This window comes from Oncorhynchus nerka, linkage group LG18 (assembly GCF_034236695.1).
Source record: "Oncorhynchus nerka isolate Pitt River linkage group LG18, Oner_Uvic_2.0, whole genome shotgun sequence".
NCBI lineage: Eukaryota > Metazoa > Chordata > Actinopteri > Salmoniformes > Salmonidae > Oncorhynchus > Oncorhynchus nerka.
Window position 1 is genome coordinate 74,999,353 of NC_088413.1, and position 18,864 is coordinate 75,018,216.

The 18,864-nt window shown below is 45.4% G+C and overlaps 1 protein-coding gene across 1 annotated transcript in view; it reads left to right on the forward strand.

The window, feature by feature from the left end:
- LOC115146454 (MAM domain-containing glycosylphosphatidylinositol anchor protein 2) overlaps positions 1–18,864 on the forward strand; it is a 216,856-nt gene that overhangs the window by 90,133 nt on the left and 107,859 nt on the right. The window contains exon 6 of the mRNA XM_029688540.2: positions 3,676–3,945. Within this exon, the coding sequence (XP_029544400.1) occupies positions 3,676–3,945 (270 nt within the window). The remainder of the gene's footprint in view (positions 1–3,675; positions 3,946–18,864) is intronic.

Sequence of the window (18,864 nt, forward strand, 5' to 3'; positions counted from 1 at the left end):
TAAACCTTCTGACAATGTAACAGAAAAGGTTCTGAGAACGTTTTACTATGGTTCACTGAAAGTTTTCCTAGGAGATTTTATTTACATTCTGAGAATGGAAATTCTGAGAACATTCTCTAAATGTTGTGAATGTTTTAAATGAAATGTAAAGGCTTTTTGGAGGTTTTTGAATAACTTCCTTAAAAATGTTCACTGAATGTTTCAATAAGACTGCTAGCTTAGTTTAACTCGTTTGAACTCCAAGCATAGATGGGACACGTGGAAATATATTTCTTAGGCATTTTATTGTGACACAGCATCAGTGAGATTTAAACATATGCTCTTCTGTTCTACAGTGCCTTGCGAAAGTATTTGGCCCCCTTGAACTTTGCGACCTTTTGCCACATTTCAGGCTTCAAACATAAAGATATAAAACTGTATTTTTTTGTGAAGAATCAACAACAAGTAGGATACAATCACGACATTTATTGGATATTTCAAACTTTTTTAACAAATCAAAAACTTAAAAATTGGGCGTGCAAAATTATTCAGCCCCTTTACTTTCAGTGCAGCAAACTCTCTCCAGAAGTTCAGTGAGGATCTCTGAATGATCCAATGTTGACCTAAATGACTAATGATGATAAATACAATCCACCTGTGTGTAATCAAGTCTCCGTATAAATTCACCTGCATTGTGATAGTCTCAGATGTCCGTTAAAAGCGCAGAGAGCATCATGAAGAACAAGGAACACACCAGGCAGGTCCGAGATACTGTTGTGAATAAGTTTAAAGCCGGATTTGGATACAAAAAGATTTCCCAAGCTTTAAAAATCCCAAGGAGCACTGTGCAAGCGATAATATTGAAATGGAAGGAGTATCAGACCACTGCAAATCTACCAAGACCTGGCCGTCCCTCTAAACTTTCAGCTCATACAAGGAGAAGACTGATCAGAGATGCAGCCAAGAGGCCCATGATCACTCTGGATGAACTGCAGAGATCTACAGCTGAGGTGGGAGACTCTGTCCATAGGACAACAATCAGTCGTATATTGCACAAATCTGGCCTTTATGGAAGAGTGGCAAGAAGAAAGCCATTTCTTAAAGATATCCATAAAAAGTGTTGTTTAAAGTTTGCCACAAGCCACCTGGAAGACACACCAAACATGTGGAAGAAGGTGCTCTGGTCAGATGAAACCAAAATTGAACTTTTTGGCAACAATGCAAAACGTTATGTTTGGCGTAAAAGCAACACAGCTCATCACCCTGAACACACCATCTCCACTGTCAAACATGGTGGTGGCAGCATCATGGTTTGGGCCTGCTTTTCTTCAGCAGGGACAGGGAAGATGGTTAAAATTGATGGGAAGATGGATGGAGCCAAATACAGGACCATTCTGGAAGAAAACCTGATGGAGTCTGCAAAAGACCTGAGACTGGGACGGAGATTTGTCTTCCAACAAGACAATGATCCAAAACATAAAGCAAAATCTACAATGGAATGGTTCAAAAATAAACATATCCAGGTGTTAGAATGGCCAAGTCAAAGTCCAGACCTGAATCCAATCGAGAATCTGTGGAAAGAACTGAAAACTGCTGTTCACAAATGCTCTCCATCCAACCTCACTGAGCTCGAGCTGTTTTGCAAGGAGGAATGGGAAAAAATGTCAGTCTCTCGATGTGCAAAACTGATAGAGACATACCCCAAGCGACTTACAGCTGTAATCGCAGCAAAAGGTGGCGCTACAAAGTATTAACTTAAGGGTGCTGAATAATTTTGCACGCCCAATTTTTCAGTTTTTGATTTGTTAAAAAAGTTTGAAATATCCAATAAATGTCGTTCCACTTCATGATTGTGTCCCACTTGTTGTTGATTCTTCACAAAAAAATACAGTTTTATATCTTTATGTTTGAAGCCTGAAATGTGGCAAAAGGTCGCAAAGTTCAAGGGGGCCGAATACTATCGCAAGGCACTGTATATCCATGGAATTAGTCCACTGCGCTACAAGGATGGAGCTAGCAATCCTTTTTTTTTACTCATACAAAGCTGTTCATTGTAGTCTATTCAAACAGACCCCATTTTAAAGGAAACAAGCACTCATTAAATCAAGTGAACACACCTGAACACACTTAACAGGATGTAGGATAGAGAGTTTTGTTGACGCTGAGAATGGAATGAACATTCTTCGAACATTCTCTGAATGTTACTAAAGTTTTTTTTAAATTGCAAAAGAAGAAAGTTCTCTGAATGTTCAGAGAACATTTTTTTATTTTTTTTATTTTTTTATTTCACCTTTATTTAACCAGGTAGGCTAGTTGAGAACAAGTTCTCATTTGCAACTGCGGCCTGGCCAAAATAAAGCATAGCAGTGTGAACAGACAACACAGAGTTACACATGGAGTAAACAATTAACAAGTCAATAACACAGTAGAAAAAAAAAACATTACTTTAAATAGAACCATGAGGAAAACTGTAGGAAACGTTATGCTGAAGTACTGAAATTCCCACAAAAGAACAATGTTTCTTAAGGTTCTCTGAACATTCTGTGAACATGAGGAAACCTGTATGATACGTTATACGTTAGGAAACCATTCCCAGACCCCTGTGGGAAGGTTTAGATGCAAAATAACCATTAGACAACCATGCTCACACCAAGCTCTAAGAAACAATGGTTCTCAGAACATTATGTGTTAGCTGGGTTATGAGCTTACACCCTAATACCAACTATATAGCTACACTATAGAACCAAATGTCAACTAGGATATTGGTTTTCAGGAAACAGAAAAATCATGATTGACTTTCTATCAGATTGGACGTTGTGACAAAGGTACCATTTCAGAGCATCATTAAGAGGTAAATACTACTCAGTGTTCAGCAGTTACAGTACCTATTGACTTGTTTGTTGACTATTGACACATTTCCCAGGGACAGAGGTACGTAAACATACAGTAAATGGTATTGTAATGTGGGATGTGACAAATAACGAGGAACAATTGTTCCGCTGATTTATCGTCCCTGATTATTTGTACAGATTTCACAGTTGTGCGCATTTAATATTCCGAAATGGAGGGGACATTTGGCCCGTAGACTTGGCTGAAACATGCTGATTATTTGTACAGATTTCACAGTTGTGCGCATTTGAATTTCGAAATGGAGGGGACATTTGGCTGAAACACGCAAAGAGAGAGAGAGGGTGGAGCTATTTCCCTGCTTCCGCCACTAATTCTAGTTTCACTTTTCATACCTCTCATCTAAAGAACCTAATTGAGTTCCTGCCGTGTGATTTTAATTACGTTTTTTTCCGAGATAACTTATTAACATTGACACAGACATAAAGTTTAAAAAAAAAATCTGATTTAAAAAAACAAAACTGGTACAAATACACCTTATGGAACAGCAAGGACCATGAAGAGACACACATACAGGTGCAGACAGACGCATAAGCACTAACACACACACTCTACACACACGTACATTATAATATTGTTTTATGGTGGTATTGTACATTTTGTATTGTAGATATGTAGTGGTGTAATAGTGTTACCCTGATGTAATGTTTTATCTTTTGTTTTATATGTAATGTAAGTGCCTTAATGTGTTTGGACCCCAGGAAGACTAGCTGCTGCCTTGGCAACAGCTAATGAGGATCCCTAATAAATACAAATATAATGCATTCAATTTGAATCTTGTGTTTTCAGCATCCCCCACCATTAAGCTGCTGGTGGAGGACCCCATCGTGGTGAACCCCGGGCAGACCGTGACCCTGGTGTGTGTGACCTCCGGGGGTGATCCCACACCCACACTTACCTGGGTGCACAGCGCAGACGAGCTGCCCAAGAAGAGCGTCCTTAACGGAGGGACCCTCACGTTGCCCGCCATCTCCATAGAAGAAGCAGGCGTTTACAGCTGTGTGGCCAGCAACAACGTGGGCAACCCGGCTAAGAAGTCTACCACCATTGTGGTCCGAGGTAAGGCCTTGGAGGTGTAGGGTAATAGGTTGATCTCAGATAAGCCCTCAATTATTGCCATTTATACCGGATAAGCTCCCAAAATATTCCTTAGGTAGCCTAAGGAAAAGCCTAGCTACGATGATCCAAGGGCCAAACTTTCACATCATTCACACATTGAGGTCAATGGAAGATTTGCACAAACACTGAAGTTAGATTCACACATATCTCAAGTTAGAATTCAGGCCTAATAAATTACCCAAGGTAGTATCCATTCTAAAAGGTCATATCAAATGTTTATTGTTGAATTGAATGTGTGAAGAATGCTTGTAAACTGGTGTATTCAGACCAAATATCACCAGTGTGTGTTTGATTCCCCACTAATAGCCTTGCCGCTGGGCTGTGTGTGTAATCAGTGAAGGACTATCTGGTACAGGGATATAACGACCCTCGACCCTCAGGGGACAATGAGGAAAATGAAAGAAAAGAAACACAGGCTTACTGTTTGGTGTTCCCACTAGTGTTCTCAGTAGTGCTCCCAGTAGTGTTCCCAGTAGTGTTCCCAGTAGTGTTCCCACTAGTGCTCCCTGTAGTGCCCCCACTAGTGTTCTCAGTAGTGCTCCCACTAGTGTTCCCTGTAGTGCTCCCTGTAGTGTTCCCACTAGTGTTCCCTGTAGTGTTCCCACTAGTGCTCCCTGTAGTGCTCTCACTAGTGTTCTCAGTAGTGCTCCCACTAGTGCTCCCAATAGTGTTCCCACTAGTGCTCCCTGTAGTGCCCCCACTAGTGTTCTCAGTAGTGCTCCCACTAGTGTTCTCAGTAGTGCTCCCACTAGTGTTCTCAGTAGGGCTCCCACTAGTATTCTCAGTAGTGCTCCCACTAGTGCTCCATGTAGTGCTCCCACTAGTGTTCTCAGTAGTGCTCCCACTAGTGTTCTCAGTAGTGTTCCCACTAGTGTTCTCAGTAGTGCTCCCACTAGTGCTCCCACTAGTGTTCCCTGTAGTGTTTCCTGTAGTGTTCCCTGTAGTGTTCCCTGTAGTGTTCCCAGTAGTGTTCCCTGTAGTGTTCCCAGTAGTGCTCCCACTAGTGTTCCCTGTAGTGCTCCCTGTAGTGCTCCCTGTAGTGTTCCCTGTAGTGTTCCCAGTAGTGCTCCCACTAGTGTTCCCTGTAGTGTTCCCTGTAGTGCTCCCTGTAGTGCTCCCTGTAGTGTTCCCAGTAGTGCTCCCACTAGTGTTCCCTGTAGTGTTCCCTGTAGTGTTCCCAGTAGTGCTCCCACTAGTGTTCCCTGTAGTGCTCCCAGTAGTGTTCCCTGTAGTGTTCCCTGTAGTGCTCCCTATAGTGTTCCCTGTAGTGTTCCCACTAGTGTTTCCTGTAGTGTTTCCTGTAGTGTTCCCTGTAGTGTTCCCACTAGTGTTTCCTGTAGTGTTCCCTGTAGTGTTCCCACTAGTGTTTCCTGTAGTGTTCCCACTAGTGTTTCCTGTAGTGCTCCCTGTAGTGCTCCCTGTAGTGTTTCCTGTAGTGTTTCCTGTAGTGCTCCCTGTAGTGTTCCCTGTAGTGTTTCCTGTAGTGCTCCCTGTAGTGATCTTTTTTGTGAGGAAAAAGGAAAAGACAACATGTCTACCAGCACGCCTCTTTTATTGATTCCTATGTAATGATGTTTTTTTTACCAAGGCTCCTGTCATATACTCTTGGATGTTTGTGATGCTACTTTACCTCCTCAAATGGACTAGAAATACTTATTCGACAGAGAAGAGCAAACGATCTACTTTATAACCCCACCCACCCCTTTCTCTTGCCTCGGACAAGCACCCACTCAGACTCCCATCTAGGAAGAAGCTGTGAGTCCTATTCTAACGGGGCTGGACCATATGTGATCTATCATGGTTCGCTACGTTAATGGTTTACGTTAATATGTTTGTACGGTCATTAGTACGATCTGAAGTTAATTTGGCTTCATGCGCCTTTAATCATCTTTCTGTCACAAATGTCAGTCATCAAACAACGTTTCTAGACAGCCAGCTAACAGAATTGTGGGTACCTGACCCCCCCAAAAAGTAATTTTCATTCCATGTGAGGCTCAGATGAACCTGTAACTTGCCGGGGCCACTGCAGCTGTAGCATCTTATTTCACAGTCACGCCCTCTCCAAAGCGGATCGTCTGTGTGCAGAAATCTCCTGGCACCTCGGGACGGATATAAGCTGCAGGTTTTGAGAGGGGATCCATTAATGTCTGTGGAGTCAGTGGAGTCAGTCTTGGGCTCTGACAGCACACTAAGTCGGATAACTGAAAGCTCCACATTTGCATTGGGAAGGAAGAGAGAAAGAGAGTGTGTGTGTGTGTGGGTGTGGGTGTGTGTGTGTGTGAAAGGAGCGGTGGTTAGTTAAGGGGAGTCAGATGTTTTACCAAGGCAGGAGATCAGTCTGTTGAGAGAAGGACTAGAGGCAGCTCACGCCAGGGTGGTAGAATACCCAGGTCAGGCTTTACTCAGCTCACGCCAGGGTGGTAGAAGACCCAGGTTAGGCTTTACTCAGCTAGAGAGACCAGAGTGGTAGAAGACCCAGGTCAGGCTTTACTCAGCTAGAGACCAGGGTGGTAGAAGACCCAGGTCAGGCTTTACTCAGCTAGAGACCAGGGTGGTAGAAGACCCAGGTTAGGCTTTACTCAGCTAGAGAGACCAGAGTGGTAGAAGACCCAGGTCAGGCTTTACTCAGCTAGAGACCAGGGTGGTAGAAGACCCAGGTCAGGCTTTACTCAGCTAGAGAGACCAGGGTGGTAGAAGACCCAGGTCAGGCTTTACTCAGCTAGAGACCAGGGTGGTAGAAGACCCAGGTCAGGCTTTACTCAGCTAGAGACCAGGGTGGTAGAATACACAAAGGGAAAGGCAATACTGACACCACACACTCAGCATTTTTTGGTTCCCTACAAAGAAAAACGCATCCATCCATTCCATTCTAAGTATTGTTTTAGTTCTTTGTGGCAAGATTGCAACTCTTAGTCTGTAAAAACCTCAAGCAATGTTGAATAATGTAGTGGGATGTCTAGTAACTGTTAAAATATGATACACTTTGTATTAGTGCTCAACGTACTGCATGATCATTACATCACACAACTGGTGTGCCAGTGTAACCCCATGATATGTCAACATAAGACAGACAGACATAACTCATATTGTTGTTATTCACCAACCAAGGAGATTACAACGTCACCACAGCCGTGTTTTTCTGCGATTTTTGTAGACTCTTGTTATAATGGTTGAATAGAAGACAGCTGTCTCCCTGATCCTTTATCAGAGGTCTTTTTACACGGGTTTCAAGGATGACAAAAATAACAGAGAACTGCTCAGACAATAGCCTTGATACGCTCTGTGCAGCTGCTCTGATGGAAGAGGGGTGGTTCATTCAAACTGCTTCTCCCAGATAAGATATCCAGCCTCCAGTGACATGGAGAGACGTTTACAAGCTCTGCCACACTGCCCCGCTGACACGCACAGATGGCAGAATCTCATTTAAGTGGGGGGGTGGGGGTTGAGGAAAGGATGGAGGATAGGCCCAACTGAATAAGCAATATTACAGCTACAGAGGGGGATTGCACTTCAAGTAATCTCACTGTCCTCCTGCCTGCCACTTTACTCTGGGCCCACTTACGTTGGGCCTCAATGGTCATTTCAGTAGTGACCTGTCATTGTGCGCTGGGAAAACACCAGAAAAGACAAACATTGGACGATTGTATTGTGGGAGAGTTACTGATGTTAATGGAAGTTTATGATGTTTAATAATAATAGTTACAGAATGCGATTCAGGTGTGCCATTTTGGTTTCCTTGGTATTGGTGAATAGGACTGAAGAGACGAAAGTACTGATACTCAGAAAAAAAAGAGAGAGAAAATAGACGAAAGGACTGATACTCTGAAAAAAGACAAACGAGGCAGCCACTGAAAGATGCCTGCACTGTGAAAAAGAGACAAACTGTTGAGTGTTTCCGAGAGTGGAGGGTGGATGTAGTAAATCCTGCATCCTGTTTGGAGTAAACTGTCAGGTAATCCCTCAGCCATGATGACACGTTGATCTGACAACATCATCAATAACTTTAGCTCGCGTAATACAACCGGACTGCAAAACGCATCATATATCTTGAGAGAGAGGGGGCCGTTCAGTACTTCGGTGCTATTAAAGGCGTTCAGCAGACGACCGTGCAGGAGGAAATTTACCTGACTCTGTGGTTTATAACTTATTTAGCAGTTGAGGGGGCAGGCAGGCAAGCGGAGCCAGACTGGAGGTGAGCTGGGCTTGCTGACCATGCACTCTGTCATGGAACCCACGCTTTATTTATTTACACATCATCGTTTCTCCATGAGGCAAACAGAATAGGCAGTTGAGATATATTTTGTTTCTTTTTCGGGGGGGAGTCAACAGTCCAGTTATACGGCATAGCTTCCTTATTATGATGTGAGCCCTGGGTTGGCGGCAGCGCTGAGGTTTGCCTCAGCAGAAAAGGGCGCCCGTCAATGGTCTTCTCTGGCTGTCAGTCAGGTGTTATTGATGAGTGGGTTGCTATCGAAGAAACTGTCCTCATTTAAAAGCAGGTGGAGGATCAGTCAAAGTGCTCTCTGGTTATGTCATATGTTTGCGGGGTTCAAGTCAATAGTGTTTCTGTACTGTATTTCTCTCACTCTCTCTGGGATCTACTGGAGGTGTGTGGGGGGGTTATCAGTAAAACGCCACAATGGGGCATTTCCTGGCAAATAGGTTGTTATCTATAAAATGTCACAATATGGTGCAGACTGTTCGATATGGCTGCTGGGGGGCACGAAGACCCCCCCCCAGCTCCACTTAAACCATTGACAACTGCGTGCTGTTTTTTCAGGGATTGTTAAATGAATGTTATAACTATTTGGTTTTAATACTACCATCACCTCTTAAAGAGCAGAGTCACAACTACACATTTCAGATTATTCCACGTTTAGCTCTATCATCAGAGTTATACGGGAAGTAACTGCATGCTTTTCATGATCAGTAAACATCAACTGATCATGTCATTTCAGATACAGTCTGTGAGGGTAGCCTATCCATATGGCATGTAGCTAGTTAGCTAGCTAAGCTAACAACATGTGTCATTTAGCTTGCTTCATCAGAGATTAGGCTTTTGGACAAAGCCTGACATCGGCACGTCCTGGTAAAGTTGTTTGTTGGACTACCGTCATCACCACTATAGATGGCAAGATAATGTAGCCATCTAGTTCATCCCTTGAAAGTTAGCTTGTTAACTAGCCATCTAGTTCATCCCTTGAAAGTTAGCTTGTTAACTAGCCATATTGAAATGATCTGTTATTAGCTTGCTAACTAGCCATCTAGTTTATCCCCTGGAAGTTAGCTTGTTAACTAGCCATCTAGTTTATCCCCTGGAAGTTAGCTTGTTAACTAGCCATCTAGTTTATCCCCTGGAAGTTAGCTTGTTCACTAGCCATCTAGTTTATCCCCTGGAAGTTAGCTTGTTCACTAGCCATCTAGTTTATCCCCTGGAAGTTAGCTTGTTAACTAGTCATCTAGTTTATCCCCTGGAAGTTAGCTTGCTAACTAGCCATCTAGTTTATCCCCTGGAAGTTAGCTTGTTAACTAGCCATCTAGTTTATCCCCTGGAAGTTAGCGTGTTCACTAGCCATCTAGTTTATCCCCTGGAAGTTAGCTTGTTCACTAGCCATCTAGTTTATCCCCTGGAAGTTAGCTTGTTAACTAGTCATCTAGTTTATCCCCTGGAAGTTAGCTTGCTAACTAGCCATCTAGTTTATCCCCTGGAAGTTAGCTTGTTAACTAGCCATCTAGTTTATCCCCTGGAAGTTAGCTTGTTAACTAGCCATCTAGTTTATCCCCTGGAAGTTAGCTTGTTAACTAGCCATACTGACATGATCTGTTATTAGCTTTTTAACTAGCCATCTTGACCTGATCTGTTATTAGCTAGCTAGCCAATTTGATTTGGTCCATCAATCAATGTAGCCTATTCATGTCTGTCAGCAGCAATCGTGATTTAACACTCACATTGCTGTCCAGTTTATACACGGCCCTCCGTTTATACACATGTAAATAATAACTCTGTCAATGGTACCTTCCTCTATTATACTGATGCTAAAATGTTTATTCTATTCTACTGAGCCATTTACTTTATATTCATATTCTTCTATTTTATTATATCTTATTGTTGCATTTCGAGAAGGAACCTTCTCGCCCCCCAGCAGGAAAATCGAACGCACTGCACCTTATTGTGATGTTTTATCGATAACGACCTATTGGGTTGTATCAAGACCAAACAAAAAAATATGTAAAAATATATATATATATTTAATAATAATAATAATAAATAATAATAAAGAAGAGATTAAGATGGGCAAAAGAACACAGACACTGGACAGAGGAACATCCCGGAGTCGCCTCTTCACTGTTGAAGTTGAGACTGCTGTTTTGCGGGTACTATTTAATGAAGCTGCCAGTTGATGACTTGTGAGGCGTCTGTTTCTCAAACTAGACACTCTAATGTACTTGTCCTCTCGCTCAGTTGTGTACCGGGGCCTCCCACTCCTCCTTCTATTCTGGTTAGTGCCAGTTTGCGCTGTTCTGTAAAGGGAGTACTAGTACACAGCATTGTATGAGATCTTCAGTTTCTTGGCTATTTCTCAAATGGAATATCCTTCATTTCTCAGAACAAGAATAGGCTGACAAGTTTCAGAAGAAAGTTCTTTGTTTCTGGCCATTTTGAGCCTGCAATCGAACCCACAATGCTGGTGCTCCAGATACTGAACTAGTCTAAAGAAGGCCAGTATTATTGCTTCTTTAATCAGAACAACAGTTTTCAGCTGTACTAACATAATTACAAAATCAATTGATCAATTAGCCCTTTAAAATGATAAACTTGGATTAGCTAACATAACGTGCCATTGGAACACAGGACTGTTCATTAGCAATGTCTACACTGTATTTCGGATCAATTTGATGTTATTTTAATGGGAAAAAAAAGTAGCTTTTCTTTCATAATCTCTAAGTGACCCCAAACTTTTGAACGGTAGTGTATGTTGTGAATTCCCTTTTTTAAAGCCGTGCCTGCAAATCCCTGTGTCACACACATTATCTCTCCCACTGAATGAATTGTGTAACCCTGCCATTCCATCTCTCCTATACTCATACCTGATGAGCACAGAGTACACTGCAGGTGCTTCAGTGGCAGGAAGGAAAGCACTGTGGGACCGTGATTACCATTTGGAGAGATAGACACACTGTTTCTGATGCTCTCTCCTCTGATCTCCCCTCCTCCCATCCCTTTTCCTCTCCTCTGCTCTCCCCTCCACCCATCCATTCTCCTCTGATCTCCCATCCCATTTCCTCTGCTCTGATCTCCCCTCCTCCCATCCCTTTTCCTCTCCTCTGCTCTCCCCTCCATCCATCCATTCTCCTCTGCTCTCCCCTCCACCCATCCATTCTCCTCTGATCTCCCCTCCCATCCCCTTTCCTCTGCTCTGATCTCCTCTGATCTCCCCTCCTCCCATCCCTTTTCCTCTTCTCTGCTCTCCCCTCCATCCATCCATTCTCCTCTGCTCTCCCCTCCCCTCCACCCATCCATTATCCTCTGATCTCCCCTCCTCCCATCCCCTTTCCTCTGCTCTGATCTCCTCTGATCTCCCCTCCTCCCATCCCTTTTCCTCTGCTCTGCTCTCCCCTCCATCCATCCATTCTCCTCTCCCCTCCCCTCCACCCATCCATTATCCTCTGATCTCCCCTCCTCCCATCCCCTTTCCTCTGCTCTGATCTCCTCTGATCTCCCCTCCTCCCATCCCTTTTCCTCTGCTCTGCTCTCCCCTCCATCCATCCATTCTCCTCTGCTCTCCCCTCCACCCATCCATTCTCCTCTGATCTCCCCTCCTCCCATCCCCTTTCCTCTGCTCTGATCTCCTCTGATCTCCCCTCCTCACATCCCTTTTCCTCTGCTCTGCTCTCCCCTCCATCCATCCATTCTCCTCTGCTCTCCCCTCCACCCATCCATTCTCCTCTGATCTCCCCTCCTCCCATCCCCTTTCCTCTGCTCTGATCTCCTCTGATCTCCCCTCCTCCCATCCCCTTTCCTCTGCTCTGATCTCCCCTCCTCCCATCCCTTCTCCGCTCTTCCTCTCCTCCCCTTTTCTCCCCTCCCGTCCTCTCCTTTCCCCTGCTCTGTTCCGCTCTCTTCTCTGCCTTCTCCTCCCATCATCTCTCTCCTCTCCTCTCCTCCTTCCCATCACCTCACCCTCTTCTTTCCTTTCTTCCTCTCTCCCCTCCTTCCCCTCCTCCCTCTTCTTCACTCCTCTCTTCTCTTCGCCTCCTCCTTCTTCCTCTCCCCTCCTCCCTCATCCTCTCCCTTTATCCCTCTTCCTCTCCTGTCCGCCCTCTTAAACTCTCCTCCGCCCTCTCCCCTCCGCGCTCTTCCTCTCCCCTCCGCCCTCTTCCTCTCCCCTCCGCCCTCTCCCCTCCACCCTCTTCCTCTCCCCTCCACCCTCTTCCTCTCCCCTCCGCCCTCTTCCTCTCCCCTCCGCCCTCTCCCCTCCGCCCTCTCCCGTCCTCTTCTCTACTCTGCTCTCTCTTCCTCTCCTTTTCTCTCTCCCCTAGAGAACTTCTGCAGCTGGCCCCGTCAGCCCATCAGTGTCCACTGGGCCCCATCTTCACTCTAGGGTCCTGGGCCAGCAATTGCTCCACTCTCACCCACAGCCCTCATTTACAAGTCATTAAAGGAAATAGGATGCGAGCCAAATAAATGATTTAGGAACAAATTTGATGAAGATCTGATTAACATGTTGATTTACATGCAGGGCAGCAAATGTAACTGAGCAGCGAAGTGACAGCATTAGGGGGAAGCTGTATAAATAATACCCTCTCTGCCCCCCCCAGTAAAAACGCAGCAGTGTCTCAGGCGGATCACTGCATGCATGCAGGGGGTCAGCTTGACTCACCTTTCATCGGAGAATTTGCAACTTAATCAATAGCGTAATTGAGCCTGAATGGCTGGAGTCTCCTTGCATGAGCACATAAAGCCTGTAAGGTGAAATTGGGAATCTGATGCCCTCGCATGAATACAGCCATTATCAAAAGAGCTTTTATATGACTACTTATGAGACGGCATGAAACGAGGTTAGACGGTAATCTTCACACAGACAGTCTAGGAAAGTAACTTGTGAGGCAGAGAGTCAAGTTACGGCAAGTCCTAGGTTTAATTTACATTTACATTTAAGTCATTTAGCAGACGCTCTTATCCAGAGCGACTTACAAATTGGTGCTTTCACCTTATGACATCCAGTGGAACAGCCACTTTACAATAGTGCATCTAAGTCTTTTAAGGGGGGTGAGAAGGATTACTTTATCCTATCCTAGGTATTCCTTAAAGAGGTGGGGTTTCAGGTGTCTCCGGAAGGTGGTGATTGACTCCGCTGTCCTGGCGTCGTGAGGGAGTTTGTTCCACCATTGGGAGGCCAGAGCAGCGAACAGTTTTGACTGGGCTGAGCGGGAACTGTACTTCCTCAGTGGTAGGGAGGCGAGCAGGCCAGAGGTGGATGAACGCAGTGCCCTTGTTTGGGTGTAGGGCCTGATCAGAGCCTGGAGGTACTGAGGTGCCGTTCCCCTCACAGCTCCGTAGGCAAGCACCATGGTCTTGTAGCGGATGCGAGCTTCAACTGGAAGCCAGTGGAGAGAGCGGAGGAGCGGGGTGACGTGAGAGAACTTGGGAAGGTTGAACACCAGACGGGCTGCGGCGTTCTGGATGAGTTGTAGGGGTTTAATGGCACAGGCAGGGAGCCCAGCCAACAGCGAGTTGCAGTAATCCAGACGGGAGATGACGAGTGCCTGGATTAGGACCTGCGCCGCTTCCTGTGTGAGGCAGGGTCGTACTCTGCGGATGTTGTAGAGCATGAACCTACAGGAACGGGCCACCGCCTTGATGTTAGTTGAGAACGACAGGGTGTTGTCCAGGATCACGCCAAGGTTCTTAGCACTCTGGGAGGAGGACACGATGGGGTTGTCAACCGTGATGGCGAGATCATGGAACGGGCAGTTCTTCCCCGGGAGGAAGAGCAGCTCCGTCTTGCCGAGGTTCAGCTTGAGGTGGTGATCCGTCATCCACACTGATATGTCTGCCAGACATGCAGAGATGCGATTCGCCACATGGTCATCAGAGGGGGGAAAGGAGAAGATTAATTGTGTGTCGTCTGCATAGCAATGATAGGAGAGACCATGTGAGGTTATGACAGAGCCAAGTGACTTGGTGTATAGCGAGAATAGGAGAGGGCCTAGAACAGAGCCCTGGGGGACACCAGTGGTGAGAGCGCGTGGTGAGGAGACAGATTCTCGCCACGCCACCTGGTAGGAGCGACCTGTCAGGTAGGACGCAATCCAAGCATGGGCCGCGCCGGAGATGGTGGAGAGGAGGATCTGATGGTTCACAGTATCGAAGGCAGCCGATAGGTCTAGAAGGATGAGAGCAGAGGAGAGAGAGTTAGCTTTAGCAGTGCGGAGTGCCTCCGTGATACAGAGAAGAGCAGTCTCAGTTGAATGACTAGTCTTGAAACCTGACTGATTTGGATCAAGAAGGTCATTCTGAGAGAGATAGCGGGAGAGCTGGCCAAGGACGGCACGTTCAAGAGTTTTGGAGAGAAAAGAAAGAAGGGATACTGGTCTGTAGTTGTTGACATCGGAGGGATCGAGTGTAGGTTTTTTCAGAAGGGGTGCAACTCTCGCTCTCTTGAAGACTGGAGGGACGTAGCCAGCGGTCAGGGATGAGTTGATGAGCGAGGTAAGGGAGAAGGTCACCGGAAATGGTCTGGAGAAGAGAGGAGGGGATAGGGTCAGCGGGCAGGTTGTTGGGCGGCCGGCCGTCACAAGACGCGAGATGTCATCTGGAGAGAGAGGGGAGAAAGAGGTCAGAGCACAGGGTAGGGCAGTGTGAGCAGAACCAGCGGTGTCGTTTGACTTAGCAAACGAGGATTGGATGTCGTCGACCTTCTTTTCAAAATGGTTGACGAAGTCATCTGCAGAGAGGGAGGAGGGGGGAGGGGAGGAGGATTCAGGAGGGAGGAGAAGGTGGCAAAGAGCTTCCTAGGGTTAGAGGCAGATGCTTGGAATTTAGAGTGGTAGAAAGTGGCTTTAGCAGCAGAGACAGAGGAGGAAAATGTAGAGAGGAGGTAGTGAAAGGATGCCATGTCCGCAGGGAGGCGAGTTTTCCTCCATTTCCGCTCGGCTGCCCGGAGCCCTGTTCTGTGAGCTCGCAATGAGTCGTCGAGCCACGGAGCGGGAGGGGAGGACCGAGCCGGCCTGGGGGATAGGAGACATAGAGAGTCAAAGGATGCAGAAAGGGAGGAGAGGAGGGTTGAGGAGGCAGAATCAGGAGATAGGTTGGAGAAGGTTTGAGCAGAGGGAAGAGATGATAGGATGGAGGAGGAGAGAGTAGCGGGGGAGAGAGAGCGAAGGTTGGGACGGCGCGATACCATCCGAGTAGGGGCAGTGTGGGAAGTGTTGGATGAGAGCGAGAGGGAAAAGGATACAAGGTAGTGGTCGGAGACTTGGAGGGGAGTTGCAATGAGGTTAGTGGAAGAACAGCATCTAGTAAAGATGAGGTCGAGCGTATTGCCTGCCTTGTGAGTAGGGGGAAGGTGAGAGGGTGAGGTCAAAAGAGGAGAGGAGTGGAAAGAAGGAGGCAGAGAGGAATGAGTCAAAGGTAGACGTGGGGAGGTTAAAGTCGCCCAGAACTGTGAGAGGTGAGCCGTCCTCAGGAAAGGAGCTTATCAAGGCATCAAGCTCATTGATGAACTCTCCGAGGGAACCTGGAGGGCGATAAATGATAAGGATGTTAAGCTTGAAAGGGCTGGTAACTGTGACAGCATGGAATTCAAAGGAGGCGATAGACAGATGGGTAAGGGGAGAAAGAGAGAATGACCACTTGGGAGAGATGAGGATCCCGGTGCCACCACCCCGCTGACCAGAAGCTCTCGGGGTGTGCGAGAACACGTGGGCGGACGAAGAGAGAGCAGTAGGAGTAGCGGTGTTGTCTGTGGTGATCCATGTTTCCGTCAGTGCCAAGAAGTCGAGGGACTGGAGGGAGGCATAGGCTGAGATGAACTCTGCCTTGTTGGCCGCAGATCGGCAGTTCCAGAGGCTACCGGAGACCTGGAACTCCACGTGGGTCGTGCGCGCTGGGACCACCAGATTAGGGTGGCCGCGGCCACGCGGGTGTGGAGCGTTTGTATGGTCTGTGCAGAGAGGAGAGAACAGGGATAGACAGACACATAGTTGACAGGCTAGAGAAGAGGCTACGCTAATGCAAAGGAGATTGGAATGACAAGTGGACTACACGTCTCGAATGTTCAGAAAGTTAAGCTTACGTAGCAAGAATCTAATTGACTAAAATGATTAAAATGATACAGCACTGCTGAGGTAGGCTAGCTGGCAGTGGCTGCGTTGTTGACTTTGTAGGCTAGCTGGCAGTGGCTGCGTTGTTGACACTACACTAATCAAGTCGTTCCGTTGAGTGTAAAGTTTCTAGAATGCTGCTATTCGGGGGCTAGCTGGCTAGCTAGCAGTGTTGATTACGTTACGTTGCGTTAAAGAACGACAATAGCTGGCTAGCTAACCTAGAAAATCGCTCTAGACTACACAATTATCTTTGAAACAAAGACGGCTATGTAGCTAGCTATGTAGCTAGCTATGTAGCTAGCTACGATCAAACAAATCACACCGTTGGGACTGTAATGAAATGAAAATGTGATACTACCTGTGGAGCGAAGCGGAATGCGACCGGAATGCGAAAGTTCTATTCAGTAGACGTTGGCTAGCTGTTGGCTAGCTAGGAGTGTCTCCTACGTTAAGGACGACAAATAGCTGGCTAGCTAACCTCGGTAAATTAAGATAATCACTCTAAGACTACACACTCTAAACTACACAATTATCTTGGATACGAAGACAGCAAAGACAACTATGTAGCTAGCTAACACTACACTAATCAAGTCGTTCAGTTGAGTGTGATAGTTACTACAGTGCTACGGTAGACGGTGAACGTTTGCTAGCTGGCTAGCTGCTGGGCAGATAGGAGGACGACGAAATACGATAATTACGCAATTATCTTTGATACAAAGACGGCTATGTAGCTAGCTAAGAAGAAATTGCTAAGATTAGACAAATCAAACCGTTGTACTATAATGAAATGTAATGAAAAGTTATACAACCTGCAGACCGAAGCAGACCGAAGCGCGGATGCGACCGCTCGCTCCAACCCGGAAGTACTTTTTAATTTAATTTTAATTTGGTAATCTCAACAGAGCTGTTTATCCTGACAATAAACTAACTCTAGCTAGGCTAGGGGTTAGGATTAGGGTTAAGGCTAAGGGTTAAGGTCAGGAGTTATGTTAAAGGGTTAAGGTTAGGGAAAGGGTTAGCTAACATTCTAGTAGTAGTTGCAAAGTAGCTCAAATGTAGTAACTATTTGCAAAGTTGCTAATAAGATAAAATGCTTAAATTGTCCGTGATGAGATTCGAATACGCAACGTTTGGGTTGCTAGACGTTCACGTTATAAGCCGACTAACTACCCTCCGTTAATTTTTGCCTTAAGTAACCTTCTTCTGTCTTATGTAACCATACCGAACATAATTTATCATACTAATTTGTGTGTCCCGGATTTACGTGTACTATGTTACGTCCAGTCTATGAGACCAGGCTGAGTTATTGTTACTTATTGTGTATTTATTCCTGGTGATTAATATTTTTTTGATTATTGAAAAAAAAATTCTCTCTGCATTGTTGGGAAGGGCCCATAAGAAAGCCTTTCACTGTTAGTATACACCTGTTGTGTACGAAGCATGTGACTAATTTAATTTAGTCTGAAATATCCTTTTTTCTTCCATGTAAGTAAAACGGCTTACGTAACTATCGGAGCACGAGGTGGATTCCATTACTTACAAATGTAAATACCATCGAATGCAGCAGGCTGATTCACATCATGACCCCCATCTGTAGTTACTCAGTACTACAGTAACCATACTCTATGAGTGAGTGACTTCACATTCATCATTCACTAGCTTGATCCCATGGTGCTGCGGTTGGCTTGAAGTCCGTGTCTTGGAGGGATTTACTTTTCATCTTGATTAATAGTGACAACAATACCATGCTTCACTCACGCACTCTCCTGGGCTATTTTTAGGTGCTGGGTAGTTAGCAACTCTTTGTGATGCCAAGAGACTGGAGAGATTTCTGTTGTGGTTCATGTTTTATGTTTTATGTCATGGGCATTGTTTTCATAGTGTGGAAACAGATATTTTTCTGTTGGACGTGGGTGGGGTTGACATTTCACTGCAATTATGGCTGTTGCCTTTTAAGGTGCATGCTCAAAACATTTGAATTCAAACTGAAGGTACAAATATTTGCCCACTGATTCATAGTATTAGAGGCCCCAAACAGGTAGTAAGTCTAAAGGGGAACGAGAGGCCCCAAACAGGTAGTAAGTGTAAAGGGGAACGAGAGGCCCCAAACAGGTAGTAAGTGTAAAGGGGAACGAGAGGCCCCAAACAGGTAGTAAGTGTAAAGGGGAACGAGAGGCCCCGGCTAAATCTGATATTTATTTACATTACTATATCAGTTTATTAAATTTACTATTAAATGGTATATTGAAAATACTTTTGCAACTTTATGCTTTTAGTGTCCTGCAAAGATGCTTTTGAACTCTGATGTCAATGGAAAATATATGTTTATGGAAAACACTGTGGTAAAAAAAAAAAAATTGTAATGAGCCGCTTGTCGTGAAACATGTACCGCTGTTGTTTGGGGAAAAAATGAGAGACAGTTAAAATGAACCTCAAGTCTTTGTTCATTCGAGCCCAACTGAAATGTAACCTGTCTTGGAGTGTCTGGGACTGCGGCTTCTTTCGTTTTTTTTGTTGCTCATGCTATTA